The following is a 21,692-nucleotide window of genomic DNA, read 5'->3' as shown; positions in this document are numbered from 1 at the left end:
GACGTCGCACATAAAAAACGGATAACGGCGCAGTGCGGCAAATGGCCTGATTGAAATCGACGGGGTGCTGTCGTCAAGACTCGGGAGATGTCGTCGAGTAGTAGACGGGGAGCAGAGTGACGCCGTCAAAAAACTCGCTAGGGGGCTCGCTCGCCCTACACTCTAAAATACAGAACTTCACCGCATAGCACGCTGTACTCAAATCAATGCCACGAATCGTAGTAGTAGATGGGGCAAGTAAACATAGATGGACAACACAAGCCAAGCAGCGCAGCATGTTGGCACAATACTGGCAATGTCGGCCCAATACCGGGCCGGTATTGCCAATATTGGGTCAACATATTGTGCTGCTTGAGAAGCCTTACAACGCCCAGTTGCATACTTATTCAACTGCCATGAGTGATAGGGTGATCGCTTCTGATTCGAAGAAAGGCATGGAGAGAGAGAGAGAGAGAGAGATAAGGGGGGAGGAGGTTGGAACCCTACCACCGGCTGTGCTGTCTGAGGTTTTCCCTGTGTTTTCCGAAGACTTTCCAGATGAATGTCGGCAAAGTTCCCCCTGAAGTCGGCCCAGGACCCATAATAACCCCCCATGTCCCCCACTCCTTCCTTCCTTTGCTTTTTCCATCTGTCCACATCTGTATACGCCGCTCAAAGCCACCGTTGCTTCGCGGCGCTAACATGAAATAAAAAAAAAGGAGAGGTGGGTGTACGTCCTTTTGTGTCAATTACCAAAATCACAAATGAGTGCTAAGCGGTGAAGTTCTGTGTTTACAGTAAGGATGTGCGCTCCAATGAAGTTCCAACTTAGGAAAGAAATTTTAGACTTTTTCAAATACAGTCAAACTCCTTTACAACGAAACTCAGGGGACAGCAAAAAAAAATTCCAGTAAAGGTATTTTCGTTAAAAAAGATGCCCATTATTGGACCTATAGGGCTCCAGCGGGACCGCAAAAAAATTTGCTGTAGTGGTATTTTCGTTAAAAAGGTGTTCGCTATAAAGGAGTTTGACTGTACTAAGTTTTTCTACTTTTTCTAAGGTTTTCTATTTCACTTTTTGTTACGTTTAGATGCCTACGTTACTAAGTATACCTGCCACTGAGCGACTTCTCTTACACCTTTCGGGTGTAAATTCCTCGTGGTATGGCACGCACGCACCTTCGTGGTCTAAGCTTCACACCACACAGAAGGGTGTTCTTTAAATCACCCATGTAATTGGTGTCCTCAACAAAAACCACCATTTCAAAAGGCATATTCTACAGGAAACACCGTTTCAGTGAAGTCTACTCCATTTAGAGCACCGTCTTTGCGGGTGTTTTCCAGAAACACGGTTTTTCAACGCTGTTATTACACCCCTCATACAGTTTTCAGCACAGCCTACAGAAAGCACCCCCTTTTACCAGCCGGAAGGTATAAAAAGGACTGCACCAGTTTTACCCCATTTGAATTCGCGGCGTGAAACCAGCAAATCTAGAGCTAAAAACAAACTACAATTTTGAGATGATGGATGCAGCAGTTTCATCGCGCTACGAGTCCAGAGCTAAACTAATATAATAACCCATCAGTTTATTTCTTCGTTTTATCCTTATCTAACTCTCATTAGCTAATCTACTGTGGATGGTAGGGCGAGGGTTCCCGTTTTTGTCTTGTTCCCATCGTAACAATATTCGTAAGAATACTAAGGCTGAACTTTTTTTTTTTTTTTTTTGCTCCCTAGCGCCGTGAAGCAACTGCGGCTGCGAGTGTCCTATAGACGAGGGCTTGGGAAGGAGTGGAAGGCTAGTGTGCGTCCAGGGCAGACTTCTGGGAGAACTGCTCCGACATACGTCCAGAAAGTCTGCAGGAAAACCATCAAGATACCTAATTAGACCATAGATTGAGAAGTTACCCGTCAAAAATAACTCGTTACGAGTTAAGTTACCGCGTGAAAAATGTAACTAAGTTAATAACGAAGTTCTTCAGCCTGAAATGTAACTCGCAGTTACGGAGTTACAAAGGAACTTAGTTACAGTAACGAGTTACCTCGAACTCTGCCTTAGACGGCACAGCCGTTGGCGGGATTCGAACCCAGCACCTCATAGTCTTCAGCGTGACCTTGAGGAACCATCAAAGAACGAATGCTGTATCCACAGAGCCGCGTCGCTGGTGCGAAGCTAATCTAAAGCGTGCGTCTGCGCAGATAGGAAGGTTCAATCGTTTCCTTGAATGACACGGCTCCTACATTTTTACTGTTACTTCAAACCTTCGAGCCGTATAAACTTGCTGCTCAATTCTTTTGTCTCGCACCGCCCGCTGCCGTGACAGATAAAACTTCCCACGACACGGCGCGGGAGAAATTGGTTGGTACATCCGCGTTGGGCAGTAAGTGGATTTGCATTGTAATCCCATATCGTACCTGGCTGGCTGGCCCCACGTGCATGTATGCGACGGAACGACGGAAGCGGCCGTACGGACTGAAGACAATTAGATAGTTTTAGTGCGTCGTACGCGAAGGCGATAGCGTACGTAACAGATAGCGTTGATTGTTCTGCGCACTACGCGAAGCTTTCTTTCTGTTACCGTGTGTTCACACGAGCGACATTCCCCGCAGAAGCGGAAGACGCGAAAAACGTCATAGTTTCCTGCGCGCGAGCGCCCAACGTCCAGCGTGCACGTACACTGCTAACCGTGGGGAATATCCTGCAACGCAGTCACTACATATTCTCTAGCAGACGACAAGAAAGGCGCTGACCGCGTCGTCTGCGAAGTGTCTTCTGCTAAGTGCGCAGTACGCCACTCCCGATATTCCGCTCCGTGTGAATGCTCAACTAAACACGGGACGGAACTTCGTCTCTGTAAGCAGTGTTTTTGCTTTTTCTTCCACTTGAATCTTCCGTGAGGATGTCGCCTGTGTGAATACACAGTTATGGGCGTGCGCAGGACCATCAACGCTATCGCTTACGTACGCAAAGGCGATAGCGTAATAACCCTGTCGCACGGGCAGTCTTCAATTACTATTGAAATCAACGACCATTTAAAATGCGCGGAGCGCCACCTTGCGTGTAACGCGTCAACTTCTCAACAAGCGTTGGATCCAATGTTTTCTGAGAGGTTGACGCATCACACGCTGGGTAGTACTACCTGCATTTTCAATGGTCATTGATCTCAATGGTCGTTGAAGACTGCCCGTGTGACAGTGGTATAAGATGCATTAAAACTCTCTAATAGTGAGCTTTAGTATAACCACGCGGTATAACGTACGCTGTCGCCTTTGCGCACGTAAGGGATAGCGCGGTGGTTATGCGCAAAGCACTACGTGTGTTTTGCGCGTGCGCAGCAGATCCATCAACGCTATCTCTTGCGTACGCAAAGGCGACAGCGTACGATATATTAAAACTCACTAATGTGTCCGGCGGCTACTGCGCCAAATCTCCAAAGACGAACACATTGTTGATTTACAGCTGATAAATATACATCGGAAAATGCTTTAACTGACTACAGAAGACACGCCGCAAGTTATGAACGTTTATTCTTTTTTTGACACGCATTTCTTGGCTGTGGTTGCATTCGACTTAATACGCCATCACTCATCGCCGTCGTTATTACGAGTCTAAGCAGGAAATCGACGTCCGAGGAGAGGAGGGCCCAGCAGCGACAGCGCGCTTTGTCAAGGCCATTACAAGACACGAGGTGGCCCCAAAATGTTCGTAGAGTATCCCTCCATAAGACGGAGTACGTACTTTACCAACGTTTCATTTTATTATAGTCTAGCAACCTTTTTGATATACCACTTCAGCTACATAGCGTTGGAGTAGATTTACGCGGAAGGTGTGGCGACATGCTGCACGTGCCGCAGGGTAGAACTGTTGATAATTTCGACCACCAGGGGGTTCTTTAGACGTGCGCCGAAAATTTCTGACACGAGGTGCTGGAAGCAATGTTTACTTCCCCTGCATTGCTAAAGTCCTCGGCCGGGATCGAACCCGCGATCTCGAGCTCAGCAAGCCAACACGTAACCGACTGAGCTACCGAGGCTCCGGGACTTTCCCATCCTGCAGGTGACACTGCAGGTGCATTATACAATGGTGTGAACTGTCACGTTGTGATCCCTGCGACTCCTGAGCGTTATACAGTCCGCGCTCGTTAGAACGGACCCGGTTATAACGAACGTCCGGATATAACGCACCATATCTCTCGTTTTGTTTGCTCTACCTATATTATTACTATGCAGAACTTCTCGTTTACAGGAACGGTTAAAACAGACTTTGGCATACTGAATCTGAACTAAATTTCGTTTTCCTGGAACAGTCGCGACGAGCTTTTGTGGCGCCAAAGTCTAGTGGGTGAGTCCCACTTCACTTTGGAGCAGAAAGAGTCGTGTCTAGCAACGTCCTGTGTGATGAACGGATTGATAGCTAATCCAAGCCGAGACAGTGATGTTTCAAACCGACTGAGAGAGGCCTGTTGGCTCGATCCCTTGCTACTGGCATTCGCTAACATGACAACTGCCGTCGTTCAAACTTTTTTTTTTCGCCTGCAGTAAGCGCTGGTGAGAATGGACTAGACTGCCATTGCAACCACAGGCGAGAAAATAAAACAGATTTGGTTCAGCGAGGAACTAAATATTATCGGCACTCTTTTATTCTTTATCTCAGAGTATAGCGTACTCTGGATTGCAACAGATAGAAGCAAAGGCTTCAGGTCCGAAGCCGCCGATATTTCGAGCAGAGACTATACTTCCTCTACTGGTCCCAGTAGAACAGTCTCTTTTCGAAATATCGGCGGCTCCTTTATATTCCCAGCTATGTTCACTGGATCTCCCACTGTCTGGATAAACACTTCTTTCTTTCTTTTTTTTTCTTTTTTTCTGGTGGATTATGAGGATCGGCTGTATAGAGCTTCGACTGTACTGAACACTTATATTTTTCTCGCGACTGCGGGCCATTAAAAGGTGTTTGCGGAATCGAAGGAAGTGCTTGCTTCAGCCGCCCCATCCACACACGAGGGAAGAAGCGAGAGGTGCTTGCAAATGTGAACCACTGGGGAATAGCGAGGAACGACACAGCAGAGAGGAAGCGACGGCAAAATTTTCGTTTCCGTGCTGCGTCTGCAAGTGAATAAGTGGGAGACGACTAAAAGGCGAAGACGCTGAGCCACGTCAGCCGAATGGTCGGAAAATAAACTTTCGGGAGGAGCCAAATACGACACTGATCGTCTTCAGCTTGCCTTGTCCTCAACGTACTCCGCAACATCAATTAGAGATGATGACTTGTACCTTAGTTACTGCAAAACGTAATTAGTTACAGTTACGAGTTACTTGTAGCCTGTACTTGCTACCCAAGACTTGTTTAAGAGCTGTCAACTAGTGCCCTTGCAACTTACCAGTCAAAGTCATCAACTGATTAACACAATTACCGTCAGGAAGTCACCAAAACAAATTCAATGTCCGATACCTCGAGGGCCTTTTGAACGGAGAGAGCCCTCCTTCCACCATTTTTTTATAGTAAGTTCTCAACTAAAGGCGCCCAGAAAAGCCACGCCTCTCACGTACTGAATGGAGTGCCAAAAATGCTGAGTTTCTGCAGAGGGGAAAAAAAAAGAGACAGAAAACAAGATCACCCCCTGCTTATGTAGAAGAGCAGACGATGGTCGATAGCCGTCGCCGTGGAATTCCGGATGAGCTGCGCTAGGGAGGTGAATGCGACGTTCACCCCAATTAGTCCGCTGCGTCTAGACAACTCCCTAAGGCCTTTTTGTCCGATATTACCAGTTTGCTATCGATATACACCTTGATTGCCCGCTGCTGCCTTTCCTCTCAGATCCTGGAGTGAACGGCGCTTGGGGGTACGGGGGGTACACACCGGGGATCGTCGGTTGAAGTATCGGACGGTATTCGCATTGTGGGTTGAAACTTATATTAGTCCCCGGCTAAGGCAAAAAAGGAAAAAGTCTGAAAGACAACTTGGCAAATTTCCAGTTGAGTTTGAAAGACATTTCTGCGTAATTGAGGTGACCACTGGACCATTTCTGTGGCCACGCGACTCAAACAAACCCTCTGGATTACTGGGGCTAATGGACCTTTTTCACAACGCTTCCGCGCATGCTCTGTGACCCTGACGGCGCCAAATAAGGTTCCCTACATATTCAATAGATGGCGCTAATAGAGAGCCGGTTGTGCTCTGGCGCGCGTGTCGATCGTGTTTCGCTGAACAGCCGCTACGACACGACACGAGTGCGAAAAAGGTCTACTGCGGTTGCTCTGACGTCACGAAGTCCTGTCCAATGGCCCGCAACGACTAGGCGCCTGGTTTGGACCAGGGTGTCGAACCGAAACATTTTTCGTTCCGGTTCTATTACAAACGGTCCGGTACCGGTTCTGCCCCGGAGCAAAAAAATAACGGTTCGTACCGCTTTTAACCGGTTCCGCTTCTGGTGTGCATATTCATTTCCAGAAAAAAAAAATGTTGCAAAATGTAAACCCGTTTATTTCGCATACATGGTATGCAAGGTTAATAGGCAGCTGAGAAATTGGTAGCTCCTGGTTCCTGTAGGTGACTGACTGTTCAAATAGGCTTTCTCCTTTCTTGAAGCGCGTGATACAGACGGACTTGTTTGTCGTCATGTCATACGTAAAGTACTTTGTTGCTGGATTGCTGCGATCGCGTCCCATCCGAATGTCTGTTGCTGCTTCCTAGCCAGCAAGCACCACCGCACGAGTACGACGCAAATCGAGGAACACCTTTACTCACAAAAGCGCTCGACGGCTCCGTGTTCTTTTCTTCGCGTTCTGTCCACAAAGGAGGCGCCACTTCGCACGCTCTTGCCCTCGCGGATACGCAAATGTATTCAACTTCGCTGCTCTCAAACAAGGGACGCGTTGCGCGACATTACCAATAGAGAAGCCGTTACGCAGCCTCCTTGGGTCACTGTTTAGTTGAGTGTGTTTCCTCTTAAGGGTAACGTAACCAGACAGGGGAACGTAAGAGTTTGGGCGGATGAAATTAAAACAAACACTACGGCACATTGGTAGAGAGCCACAACCGGTCACATGTACCAATGCGTCTATGTGCGCGAACGATACAACGTTATAAAGGGAGCCAAAGTGTCATAGTATGCCGACAAACATTCCACCGTAACCGTAACCCTCGTAAAGTATCCATGACATGACTTCAGAACACGCGACGTCAATTTCATTCGCCTATTCGTAGTCCAAACCGGCGAAGTTCTTTCTTGGACCGAAAACTGTTAAATAATTTTTTCGGTTTCCCTCCTGAGCGAAAAAAAGTATACGGTTTCGATTCCGTTCCGGTTCGCACCAAAATTGCGTTTTTTTTTTTTTCGGTTCTGGTTTGCGGTTCGCTCCGACACCCTGGTTTGGACCACTAGCAGGATAGACGAACTCTGGCCCGTTGCTAGGACGCCTACGACATTACGTGCGTCAATATAGACTAATGTAAGAAAGAAAGCCGTATCCCTTGGGTACGTATGTCCGAGAAAGACTGTAGCAGACGACAGTTGTTACAACAACGCCATCTGGCACTCGCGTTTCCGTTGCAGACGACAAGCCGCTTACTCAGCCGACACTGCTGCTGATCACAAGGTCTAGCGCTACTTTCGCGCATTCAAGCGTCCTGCCCTTCGCTTTTTAACCACGCATCTATTCAAGTGTCTACCTATTCTCTATCGGCACGTGCGATGCCATACAAAGCACACCGTTTTTCCACAGCAACCGCAAACTTCAAACCCCACTGACAAAAAAAAAAAAAAAAATCAACGTAACAACGTGTAGGCGGACATCTGTACGGTCTGACTCTGGCATAAACGGCCGTCCGGTGGTCATTTAATTACATCAACAGCTGTCGCATGACGTCCATGCGTTCTCTAAGCACAGCGCGGGCAGGCACAATTTGCAGGCACGCGAGAGAGAACACACACCAGGATTCAAACGTATTCCCAGCAATAGCATATTCAGGAACGACACCCGGCCGCCTCCACACCTATATAACGACAGGCAACACCGTTCGCAAAGTGCAGTCCGTGGTCAACCGCAGGAAATCCAATAAGCCGCGCCTGTGCGCTCGCTACGCAGATGCGCCCACTGATTGCGGAACGCGCAAATTATGCGCGTTATCGGTGGGGAACATCCAATTCTATACGAGGCCAGCTTTCCAACACAGTGAAGCGTTTCCGAATGTGTCAGTGATGGGAGAAGAGAGAGAGAGAGCTCCTTCGGGTTTATCGTTGCGCCCAAAATTTATACGACAAACAAGGCAAATATGAGAGGAAGAAGGAAAAGACAGCTACGGAACGTTTTATTACGGCGCGAAAGCTCTATTCTTTTCTTTTCGAATGCGATGACAACGGCTTTCTTTTTCTCAATGCGCCTATCGAAAAAATCTATAGGACGCGATGGCGCCATTAGGTTGCACAGCCGAGGTATATAGAGCCGAGATGGAGGGATAAAAGGAGTATGTGACGATCCAAGGTACACGACGTGCGTGTGTTTCGTGCCAAACGATGCTTATATCCCCACAAGGAGAGTTATGAGATGTCAGGTAGTTCTATATGTTAACACGAAGATGGCGCTGTATGTGCGAACGATGCGGAGAGGATTATGGAGGCTGAAAGTAAAACTCGAGGTGATTTTCGAACCATACATGTACACTCTAAAGGAGGGGGGGGGGGGAAGTACACCGGGGAGCAATTGCAGCTTCTACACCCGTCGATTGTAGTTACCCCCCCCCTTTTAGTTCCCTAAAGCTAAAAATTAATTCCGAAGCACCGCAAATAGTCTTCAGACTTCGCATAAAACTCCGTTGCGTTTAATCCCCGGAATGGACTACACCAGCAGCGACATGAGGGCCATGGGACTAGAATGGGATGCAACTGCAATCCTTCTCTCTCTCTCTCTTTTTTTTTTCCAATTTTCCGTTGCTTCTTCTCGGCCAGCCCAGTGGAACGAAGGAAGCGGCACCCGCTGGAGAATTAATCCGAGACACATATGGCGCATTAAGGTGGCACATTTATTTTCCTGGACGTCCAAACCGATGAAGATGCCGGTGGAGAAACGGGTGGGTGTCCCTTCCCCTTTTTCTCTCTCAGCACAGCGAATACGCTAAAAGAAGAAAGCCGGGCGTTGCTTCTTTTCCCTTTGGAAATGCAGATCTTAAAGAGAGGGAGAAAGAGAGAGAAAGAAAGCATTGAGTTTTTTCTTCTTCTTTTTTTGCCCCTAGCGGGTCGATAGGTCGTTCACATAATGGCGCAGCCTAACGGGACCATCAGCGGGTCACGGACCAATGGAACGCCGGAATGCATTGGTCTACGCGCGACCTTGATGCGCATCAAAGTAAGCCGTATGAATATGAAAGAAAAGTCGCAGTGCTCGCGCTGCGGTATCGCATCGGCCGGTCTTTTGTGCAAGTCAGTCACGCCGAGCTTTGCAATTTGAGCGTCGTTCCATTCTTGGACGTTCCATTGGCTTCCCGCCAATGGCCAACTGACATTCTCCCACCCATCTATACTGGCAAGAGTTGATCCCACGCTCGCTTTCCCGACGTCACGAAACACCTCTCGTCAAGACGTTGCATTAATCCATCGGATGCGATTCAATGTGGCTTTTACAGCTCAGTGGCGTTACCGCTTGCGACAAGTCGACTCTCCCAGACGCCGTCACTGCGGTGACCTGGAAGATCTGGAGCACATCCTTCTCCACTGTCCGAACTACCAACCTCTCCGAACGACACTTTCCAGTGTCTCTAAATCGAGTGAACTTTTTTCGCCCTCTCACTATATGTCAAAATTTTCTTGGCCCACGAACGCTCTGCCCCCGCAACAACTTCAAAACTTTTTGGACACCGCAACGACTTGAGCTTTGCATCGTAGATATATGGGGTAGTCGGTAACATGGTGGGGTAGGTTATATATCGCAGCAATTTATCGAGGGACACAACACGGAAGGACTCACAACTGGGGGGAATTCTCCCTCACTTTCGCTCTTTCCCCTGTCATAAAACTCCCCGGTTTTGAGTCTGCAGCAAGACCTACTAAATAGTACCATTTACTACTGCTAAATACTATTTAGTAGGTCTTGGTCTGCAGTCATCGTGCCTTGTCTTGTATTCTGGTGTTGTGTCCGTCGTTAAACTGCTGCGATATGCCTACAACCTCACTGTGAGACCAGTCATTATTCCATTTCACCACATTACCGCCAGCGCATTGGGGTAGAGTGTAGCCCCCCCCCCCCATGACGATTATACTCCCCCTTTTATCATCATTCAAATAAAGCTGTTTCTGTTTTTCCAATCTGCATGAGCAGAAGTTCCATCTTGGAGATACACGACGACATAAGATGTCCTTTCGTCGCGTGATGAAAAAAAAAAAAAAAAAAATCGTTCTTTCTTCTTTCTTTTTTTAGTGCGCTTAGTGAGGCAGACAAGCTTGTTCTTGTTGTTAGGAACTAGAAGTAACGTAGATGAACCTTATATAACATTTCAAGACGCAAAGATGATGCATAAATACGTAAATAAACCATTCGTCGTACCTAATAAATCACTCGTCGCATCGCAGAGTCCCAGGAGTGGTTCTCGTGGACTGCTCAAAACTTTGGAAACGTCATCATCATCATCTCTTTTTGCATGGTCTTATCTCCCCATGGATGCGATGTGATGCCCATAAATTCCAGGATACCGGTCGCGGCATCCTGTTATGTTCCTCCTGCGCTCGAGACAGCGGCGGTTTTTCGGTGGATTTAGGACGAACCCCGAATGTCTCTCCTTTCTGTCTCATTTTTAGAATCGACGCTTTGCGCTTTTTCTTTTTAGTAGGGATGGGCCAAGCGAATCTGCGAATCTTAAGACAAGGATTCGAGATTCGAGAATCCGAATCCCAGTGGCCAGAACGGCGAATGGAATCTTCCGAATCCACCAATCACGTTTGTTCGGTTCTTTTTTTTTAATTCGCGCCTCCGGAGTCCGCCGAGAGCCTGATTGGCCTGCGGACTCCGGGGCATCATCACATCAAAATCACGGCGCATAAAGCTCCGGCATTACAAGTTTAAAAGTAACATGGTTTTGCTTCTGATTGTTTTATGGAAAGAATTCAGACTCGAGCGTTTTATGTAATTCCTGTAATCGGATGAACAACATGTTAAATAAATTGCATTTAAGAAGAAGTACATGGGTATGCTTTCTCTTGAAAGTGAACTATTATTTCATTACTTTTTCATTAAACAAAGATATCCAATTCTGCTTCAAAACACTTTTCAGTAGAAGTGTTCTTTCTTCTGTCATCTTGAACTCTTTATTTTTTGTAAGAGAAAGGATACGTAAGATTCGTGGATTCGCAGAACCCTCCTTGAATTCCGATTCGGAGTGAGATTTTGAAAATTCTGCATTCGTCGCATATTTACTTTTTAGCTAACCTGAGGTGAGAACCGCTGAATGCATGGTCTCCGATCGCTAAGGCAAGGACGTCAAAGAGGATGCATTCCTGCTTCGATTATTTGTGACAAATAGAAGATTCGAGTCATTGGACTTTGGGCAACGACACTTTGTTTCCAGGCCATTAATTTCCACCTATATCGCACGATGTGCAGTATTAGGAATTCTGAGCTACATACAATTATACGCGAAGCTTGGAAGAAGTCACATACTATCGTTTATTGTATCAACATGCCAGCGAATATTCGCGAAAATTTAATCGCAGTCACAGAGAGAGAGAGAGAAAAGACAGGCACAAACTACAGCAGTTATACATTATTTGTCGAACATCGAAGATATATTAATAAGATGGTCAAAATATGCGCTAAATTTAGGAAGTACGTGTAGTATTTCGGCCCTTTTATGTAAATCGGGATAGAAATCACAAGAACGACGCAAAATTAAAAAGACTCAATACATCTTGCAATAAGGGTGACATCTAGTGGAGGCAACGAGACCGAGCCTGCGGCCTCATTTTTCAGCTTCGGACGGGATCATTACTGACCAGGAAACGAATATTTGAACTGTTTGCGAGAGACCCTCCAACGCGTCCACAATGCGACGCCGTTGAAATTGACGATCGCGAACACGTCTTACTATCATGCCCTGCACTACATGTACCACCACTACAAAAAAGCCATCACCACCATCCTCGGATTCGACAAAGACACAATCGCAGTAACAAAACGACGCCTACTAGCATTGGAAAAGGCCACACAAGTGCACATCAGGGGCATTAAAAAAGAAGGCAAAAATAACCATGCCTCAGCCACGGCCAGCGATCGAGGGACCGTGCCTCAGCGGACATTTCCCGGAAATTAGAAACCGAAACAGCACGATTCCTGTACACCAAAAGAGCCAGTACAAAATCCTGCGGCCAAGCCAAGTGGTGTCTTTGCGGCAAGAACAGCCAAGCCAGCCAGAGCCAGCAGGACCACAGCGATGCCAGTGACACCTCACGAACGACCTATCGAAAGTGTTATCCTCTTTTATCTATTATTTTTCCCAGCTTTCAAGACAATTTGGCCAGATCTTCTATTGTGGTATCAGTTTTTTTGTTTTTTTTTTCGGATACCTGTCCTGTTTCGGAGGGGGTTAAGCAAACCTGAACCTAACACCCCCGACAACATCGAATATCCCCAGGATGTACGAATAATGTCTCAACGGCTTCGTACGTCGGATGTGGATAACTGAGGGATATCCATCGGACGTACGAATTTGTTAGGACATTATTCGTACGTCCACAGGATATTCGGTGTTGTCGGGGGCCTTTCCCGTCCGATTTCCTGCGCCCACTGAAATGATCAAATGGGTGACGTGATTGGCTCACTCCGCGATCCTTGGCCAATTGAAGACGCTCGAAAGTTGGCACGGGCAAAGAAAGAAAGAGAAAACTCCCATCCCGTAACAAGAAGAAGAAAAAAAGACAGCTCTCGGCGGACGTGTTTCCTCCGGCCTATTCTAAAACGCTCAGCTGCACATCAAGGCCGGCGCTCCCAAAAGCAATAAAACGCAATAATCGTGTAATCATTCGACGGTCGTCATTACTGACTGGGGAATGTCCTCTTCTTACGAAATACTAAAAGGCATAAAAAAACAATGCAGCGAAGATTTATTTCCAGAAATTCCCCCGGTATAGCCTTCGAAACATAAAAAAACACGCAATAAAATCATAATATCTAAAAAAACAAACTTCTGGGAAAGTCCCCTAAACCTTATGTGTAGTTACGGCCACTGCGCAATACACGAAAAGAACACACTATTCCCCCCAATTCCTTCTTCCTTATCAATATTCCAAGATTACTCAACCATCACACATCGCGACGTCGACTGCATAACAGACTTTCATTGTTCACTACACAATTAACCGAAAACCAATTAGCCACTTTCACTGGGGAACTCAAAAACTCTCACAACTTCACCGCTCACTTCGCACAAGGCGCTATAATCATATCCACCACTCACAAGCATCTCCCCAATCCTCCACCGGCTTATCTAGAACTCATCTACTTTGAACTCCGGACAGCACTGGGAGAGTAATACAAGTGACAGCCTCCCCGTTCGGCCTTCGCACAGAGCATCCGTTTCAACCTAGCCGTTCCAACGCCTGTCCGACAGAGAAAGCTCCGAAGCATTCTCTTTTCGGCGTGATCAAAATAAAGAGGAGGATGGCGCTCCAGAGACACCCTCTCTCAACGCAAACAAAATCCGTCAAATCCTCCGAGGGGAAAGACGTGGTACCTGACGCGCCGCCGTACCGATGCGCAAAATTTGGACAGGGTCCGAACACGAACGAGATAATGACCGCCGACTAAGAAACAATGCCAACGACGACGACGACGACCTTTCCGAAACGTCCTGTGTGAAAGCACAAAAGATTCCCGGGCTGGCAACGTTGACTGAAGTCGAGCGGAAGGCGAGGGGGGCACCACTGACGCACACGGGGGCCTCAGAGCAGCGGCTCCTCCCCTCGCAGCAGCCAAATCGGAGAAAAATACCCGCATTGATGGGCACGGCGAAAAACTGGCCCGCGAAGAAAAGACTGTTCACAAAAAATAAAAAAATAAAAAAAAGGTCGTCTCACCTTCCTCTGGTAGTGGTTTCCGGCGTAGCCTCCGGTGCGGCCTTGATTACCAGGATCCCTGTAGTTGCCAGCGTGCTTATGCGGCTGCTGATATGACGACTGCATGGTCACTTTGTCGCGCGGCTCCGATGCACTGACACCTCACAGCGAGCGGCGGTCGACCCACCACACACACCGACGAATATTGCCGCCAAATGCTTAAAACTGCCGCAACAAACCGTACGGCACTGCCGGAGCGGGGCAAGCACGACGAATTCGTCTAAAATCCGCTTCAAGCCGCCGGTATCACAGCCATATTTCCGAAAACATCGCACCACGTCTACACCCGTAGTTTCCTTATCCTGCTTGTGGACGCCGAGTGCGCGGTTAAGCGGGCGCGTCGAGCATAAGGCCACGGAGGGGAGGATAAGGACGTAGCGCGCAGACGAATGGAGCGAGCCGTCGTCTGGTTCTGAGGGTTGCATGTTTTCCGTCTTTTCGCTTTCCCATCATTCGTGCACGGGGCGATTTCACGAGCTTTTTTACGATTGTTGCAAGTTGTCTCAACAAAATTCAAAGGTTGAACCAACATTCTGACGCAGACAAGCATTACGTCGTCCTTCTGTCAATATTTGCGCGCGAATTCAAAGGCATTCGATGTGCCTAGGATAATACATGCTCGCGGCAATTGCTGTGAATGCGTAAAATACAATGTGCTGACATGGGCTCTAAATACTGTTGGGCTGAGTCGATTTTCTCAAAGCAAGTCACAAAAATATTCAAGATCTGACTCTAGACAGACAGTAGATGCGGCAAATATAGGTATAAGGACAAAGTGGGCGGCGGCGAATGGACTCTCGCCACACGGGTGTCGCCATCTAGCGGCGAAATTCTGAAACACAACTCGGGCCATCACTCCGCTCGGCATGGGTATGCCACGAATGCGAAGCAGACAGCTTTCGGCGAGGATAACGGCCGCCCCATTCTCACGGTTTGTTGTTCCAGTCCAGTCTGTTATTTCGCCGCTCTACCCAGAGCGCCAGCACGAAAATAAAGGGCACTTCCTCTGGAATCGACGAGCGACAGTTAAAACATTTCTAGATTCACGACGTCGTGAAACTTGCACACAAAAGCAGCGAACAACTTCACAAATTTGACTTTTGCAGCTTTTTCGGAGTTTTCATTTTTTTTTTTTTTCCTAACATGGTTCTCACTGATAACCATGCCCGCGTCACTGCACTGTTCAATATGTAAGTGCATATGCACTTGGTTATCCGATGAAACAATCGCTGGCGATAAGATAGACTTCTGCATTAGTCACGAGTTCGCCTTACAAGGCCGAACCAGGCGCTATGACGACAAGAACAATCATGGGACAACCGCCGAGATAAACAGCGAGACCTTACAAGATCTGGACCTTCCAAATTTCATCTAGACAACTGTGGGCGTCAACGACCCGCTATCAGTGCTGAGGAATGTGTGGCCCGATGCTTGCGACCTGGATGTTTAGCACGTCTGCAGTATCGTAGAAATGTGCGACCTTGCATTACCATGAATACAAAGAAACAGGTAGCGACAACCTCAACCAAACTCATGTTTCCATAACCTGGCTCGACCGCTGAAGCGCCCGACTGGCGGACGACGAAGGAAACAGTACCGCATGGACTCGCCCAGGGGTGCTCGGAGCCGGCAAGGTACTGCAGTGCACTCGTTTACGTTTGCCGACTAAGGTGGAAAAAGCAATCATCAACGGATATACACCGAAATATAAAGAGGAAAAAGTTGCGACAGCCTATTTTTATCGCTGCACAACTACGACTGCGAGAGTTGCAAGAGGCACTCCTTCTGAACGCAATCCGCTCTGCAATGACAGCCGGAACGGGTCAACGAATAAACGTTATCAGGGTGTCAACGTTTCGTCAGACCTGGGTGAGGTTCTTGGAGTGACTGTCCCGCGAGAGGCGCAACAGCTGTGCTTCGAGCGCGAGGGATCCCCAGTTGAGCTACTTTTATTTCGTGCAACAAATTGCGGGAAACGCTGTTACATCATCTGAATCTACTCTTGCACTGCCGTTCGTTGAAAGAAGAACAGCACAGTGAAATGTTTCTCGTTTCTCTCCTCTTTAAATTGGCAGCGGGGGGCAAATACCATTGGGAATTGCCGTTTTGCTGCTCTGATGTCAGGTTTTGAGTAAACTGGTGAGGTGGGTTAGTACTTGGTAACGCTCGCTCCATCTTGAAGCAGCAACAAAGACACAGACATACGAAGATTTTGACGCGTACGTGTCTTCCAGGGTTTGTAACCCCGCCGTGTACGACAATTGGTTCCTCGATACTGCGGCGTGCAGCGTTCCGTATAAAGTGTGCATGGTAAGTGAGTCAAATAAACATATCGCTTGTCCGAACGCGTCAGTAACCCCCACCCTCTGTCCTCCGTATAGCGAATTTCCGGATAAAGCGAACCAAGTGCGAGGATGTGTGCAGTTTCTTGTCCCAACACTTCTCGTGTTCCCGCAGAACGTCGTAGATCGCGGACACTCTGACATCAAAGTTGAGGCTTTTCTTCGCCCAGGCTAGAAATACTTTCATACGGTTTGGACAGTCGCAGATCGCCTATCGCGTTTTTCGACCCTGTAGAAACCGGACACGTCTTGCATTTCTCGGTGGCCATCAGTATACTCCCTAGAGTCTCCAGTTATTCTTCACCAGAGGTCAATCAGGGGACCAAAAGGGGGGTCTGAGCGTCGAATACTAGGTTTACGCAGGGGGTAAAGTTCTCCGGGCACAATGACAACGCCAGAGATGCCAAGGACAGAAGCCGTCGATGCGTTTACGTATAAGCGAATCAGAATTGACACTGCATCTGGAACATTGTTTCCAATACTTCACGTCCGGATACTGATAAAGAATTCCGGATAACGGGATAAAAAAAACAATGTTTCCGACCACGCAGTGCGGCGAACGAGTTTTCCGGTTAAATGAGGTCCTGATGAACGCTTCATAAAGAAATCTCCAACCCAAAATACAACATACTTGGAGTCACTGGCACCGTCACCGTGTGCAAGAAACGTTGTTCAAACACGGTACAAGCCTCTTGATAACCCTCATCATCAGTAGCTCAGACACGTACAAAACGCGTCCGCGACCCCTTACTAATAAATAATAAATTAACGCCGTGCACAGTGAACCCTTATTACCACCGTCCCGTTGTCGCATTTCCGCTAACGGTCGCATTTTTCACGCATTCAAAGGCTGGAACGAACTCAATCCTTTACTATGGGCGCCCCTTGGTACGTACGTCCCGTTCGGAAAGAGGACCAGACGGCAGGGGCCGCTTTGATGTCGCCGACAGCCCGCCCGACCCTTTTTCAAGAAGAAAGGATCGCCTAAAGACAAACGGCGTAGCACAATGCGTCGGCCTTGGCCTCCATGATGCGCGCCCGCAAGAAACAGTCGGTCACGGAGGGACGCCGATCTTTTCTTGCTTTCGGTCTCTCGACTGTGGGGTAACTCGACGTCCCCTCGATGCTGAGGTCGCGACGCCTCTCTTCGTGCTTCACCCGTCGGAGTTTTCTTTTAATTTTTTTTTAATTCAGTGTTAGCGCCGCGAAGCGACTATGGCCATGAGCGGCGTACAGACGTGGAGAGAGGAGAGCAGGAAGGAGTGGGGGACAGGGAGGGTTAGTATGCGTCCCGGGTCGACTTCAGGGGGAACTGGGCCGACATTCGTCTGGAAAGTCTTCGGAAAACCCAGGGAAAACCTCAGACAGCACAGCCGGTGACAAGGATTCGAACCCGTGTCACCTCCCAGTCTCGGCGTGGAAAGCGATCACCCGTCGGAGTAGACAGCAGGTTTGCCGGCATGGTCTGGATGCTGACCACACCCAACCTCATCGCGTTTCACTGTTCATTCCGTGTTTCTAAGTTCGTATCCCCGTAACTTTCATATTTCTGACGCTAATAGTTTCCCGAATAAACGAAAACCGAGACCAAAGTTCGCCGGACCTGTGTCTTTAGAACCATACGGGCTGATGGCAAACATCCACGGCGAAAAACCCGAGACGACAAGGAAAACGCACACGCGCGTGCGCGTTTTCCTTCTCCTCCGTAGTCTCGGGTTTTTCGTCTAGGATCGACATCACGGTGACAGTACCGCCTTTTAAATTCAATTTATATTTCATCTCAAGGATGCGGAGATGAAATATATACATATATAGTATATGTGTATAGCTTGACAAGATCCCAAGTTTGATGCTAGAGCCTTCTAGATGGGTGACGTCATGGGTGACGTCAATGAATGAACCCCGCGCAGAAGGGCACGGTGCGATGAAGAGATACGTCACAAAACCGCACGTAAAAATCAAAATCAAAAGAGTAGAAAATAACGGGAGAGCATCTCGGTGCACAGTTTTAAAGTGCCCGCTTCAAAGCTTTTAGGCACTCTCATGATCCGAAACTAAACTACTCCAAATACTCCCTTAGCCACAATCAAGCAAAGCACGTTATAAGTGCAGGCTTATCTTTTCTTTATTTTTAAGGTGATACCGTTTTTTTTTTTTTTTTTCGGTATTTCGTGCGGGCGTCCCAAAGTGAACATACCATATGGTCTAAAAGAAACGCTACGTGCCCACACTCCTGTTCGCATTGAAGGCTTCGCACTTAGACTTGTCCACAATATATCCAAAGCCTCCATCCTATTTTCCTCCAACTTTAGCGGAAAAAAAAAAAAAAACCCCTTCATCGCGTCTTCGCTTTCAACAAGCGCAGTAAGCAGGCATAAAATTGAATCAAGGGGGAGCCTTTTGGGGCGATGAAACGCTCAACACATCGAAGCACGGTAACTCACCGTTGGATGCTGAGCGAAGTTGGCAGCCGGTGGCGGGTACTGCGCCTGCGCTGCTGCGGCGGGCCGCGGGATGAACTGAGCCGCGTTGGCGGCGCGATACTGGGCCGCCGCGGCGGCCGCTGCCTGAGGTGACCCGTGGCCCATGTTGCCGTGATGGTGGTGTCCCATCGCGGGGCTCAGCGCGGGGCCCAGGGCCGCGGGGGGTCCCAGGGCTAGTGGCGGAGGAGGGCCCTGTAACACTTTGCCCCCGTTGACGTGCGCGGCGCCCGTCGGGTACACAGCGGCGGCGGGTGTGGGCAGCATTGGTGGCAGGGCGCCGTTGGTGACGGGGGGCGCACCTCTGGGGCAGGCGTTCACCGCGCCCCCGCTGTTTGTCTGGAAAGGAAAAAATAAAATAAAAATCCATCAATATGGCACAAATAAAAAAATAAAAAACTGGCTGCATCTTTCGGCACTGTGCTCGTTTAAATACGGCAGCCATCGTTGTTGGTACTATATTGAGTCCAGCGATCACGTGGTACTGCCACTAGCACACGGTGTCACGTGACTGTAGTACCACGTGACCTATGAGGTTACGGACGGACCTACACGATATGCAAAAAGCTATAGCTTTGATATTGTTCTCGCGAAAATTTGACCGAAGATGAAAAAAAAAAAAAAAGACACACACGCCCGTTCGGCTCCGCCAACCAGAAAACAGGTAATTTACGCAGAACTGGAACGCTCCACCCACAACGTGAATCTCGGTCCCCAGCATATTTTTTCGGCTGCGCACGCGGAAACCATGTAACAGTGGTAGCTCTGTTTTAGACTGCGACACACACATGATCATGAGCCAACGCAGCACACTAATATTTTCCCCACGTTCTCAGCAATGTTGGAAGACGACGAAGAACTGTGCCATCAAGTTGTTGCGCCGTCCTCGGTCGGGTTCCAACCTGCAACCTTTACACCAGCGAGACCGGCCGCGCGAGAGTATAAAGCGCGGACCCCATAACAAGCGACACGCGACGCGCTGCAGAATTTGTCGCTGTCGCGTCTGGTCATGGCGCGACTTCCTGGTCCATTTGAGCAGCGACATTTCGTCACCGAGAAATGATGTTTTTGGAGAAGCAATGCTTATTTTATTCGAGCTAAGTTGTAAATTGCCATAAATATACCAAAAATAGTATTTCATTCGTCAAAACGAGGGGAAATTGTAATGAAGTTGCTATGTAATATTCGCCGTAACGCAGTGGCGCTGCGGTTGAAGTACCCAACGCCCCGCCCACTTCTTCGTCTGCTAGTTTTGTTGGTTGCCCTCTCCACCCTCTCCCTTGCCCACGCGTTCAGTTCCTGTTTCACGCCGCCAAATCTAGCTGGTTTTGTCAAACAACAGGCAACGAACTCAGCGACATGCTACAAATATCTACTGGGAGTAGATGCAGAAATATTGAGCCGCGACAAAGCTTTTTTGACGCTCGTGTGGCGGCAGTGACGTCGATTTTGTCGCTTCTCGCGTGTATCTGCCGCGTGTCGCTTGTTATGGGATTCGGGCTTAAGGAGAAGTAGCGATATGAGCGTTTCTGTATCTTCAAATGAACGGGGATTCTAGCGGACGAAAATGGAGATCAGAGTTCACCCAATCGATCTGCAGTTCACACATATCAGCCTCCTTAGAAGTTCGGCTGTTACGAAACTCATAAAATGCTTTCATATAACTCACGCTTCGTTCAGGGAAAGAGCGCAATGAAGTTCCGAAATCCCCACTTCGACACGAACAAATCTCCCATATACATCACGCTGGCACGCCAGGTCTATATCTCGGATATACTTTTCCACCCTACACCCTTATATACTGAAATTTCCGAATTTCTTTCGCCTCGCCTACTTCATCTTCCTGACGGGAGAGTCCGCAGAAAAAGAAAAAAAAAAAAAAACTAAAGAAAGCGATAATAAGGAGGAAAAGAGTTGCAGTTTTTCCTTCGGGACGTGGCGAGCGTACAATATATCACCTGTCTCGTTTAAATTAAGTTGGACGGGCGTTTAACTGCTGTCGCATTATGCGATACCGTTAAAGAATGTGTAAAGTCTTCGATGACAGGAAGCTACGCAGCCTTTCCCATAAACGGGATAAGCTCGTTACATCACACACGCATTGTAGTGCACGCCAGACAGCAGAAATATACTTTAAAAAAAAAAAAACTCTTTTCTTCTGAGTTGGTTATATTCTAGAAAGCGATGATCGTCACATGGGCCCATGTACCCCCCGGTGAAGATAAAGACGCACTCCGAATCTCTGGACACGGTAAAACATTCAAGTTCTCCCAGGCCATCAAAGCAGCGAAGACAAGATCACCAAGATGTTTGTCTTTCCAGAACCCTTCTGATAACAGCACAGGACCGCGTGCTCTCAACAACAACAGGAATCGGTTGAGATCCACTGAGGAACAATGAACCTCTGAAGTCCAGTATAAGAACAGTCCCAGATCCAAATATCGCCTGAAGATTTTGCTTCAACCCGTACTTGGCAGTTCTCGTCTCTTGCGTAGTGGTCTAGGACATATCCCATCTTATACACAGCAGCCTACTGACTTTCCTTGTTCCTCGGGACACCGAACACAGCTACAGTCTACTCTAAAGCAACTCTGATAATAAATAACTAATGATAAACAACTTTTGAAATGAGATATCCTTTGCAGTTGCGAGGCAATCGTGCGCAGAGGACATGATTGAGAGCCGAGGCTTGGTCTCAAACCCAGTCAGAGGCTTCCTTCCCACACATGCCTAAATTCGTAATTCACAGCGATGCCCCTGCGTTCGGCAACTCATCTGTGACCTCTAGCGA

General features: G+C 48.1%; 1 protein-coding gene across 5 annotated transcripts in view; it reads right to left on the bottom strand.

The window, feature by feature from the left end:
• The window catches only part of LOC135367159 (RNA-binding motif, single-stranded-interacting protein 1-like), a 182,958-nt gene that overhangs the window by 130,435 nt on the left and 30,831 nt on the right, over positions 1 to 21,692 (bottom strand). For all 5 annotated transcript variants that reach the window (XM_064600289.1, XM_064600291.1, XM_064600292.1 and 2 more), the window contains one exon: positions 18,866 to 19,240. In XM_064600289.1, the coding sequence (XP_064456359.1) occupies positions 18,866 to 19,240 (375 nt within the window). The remainder of the gene's footprint in view (positions 1 to 18,865; positions 19,241 to 21,692) is intronic.

The sequence above is a fragment of the Ornithodoros turicata genome, chromosome 8, assembly GCF_037126465.1.
Source record: "Ornithodoros turicata isolate Travis chromosome 8, ASM3712646v1, whole genome shotgun sequence".
Taxonomy (NCBI): Eukaryota; Metazoa; Arthropoda; class Arachnida; order Ixodida; family Argasidae; genus Ornithodoros; species Ornithodoros turicata.
The sequence above is the reverse complement of the archived record's forward strand: the minus strand, read 5'-3'. Positions and strand labels throughout refer to the sequence as shown.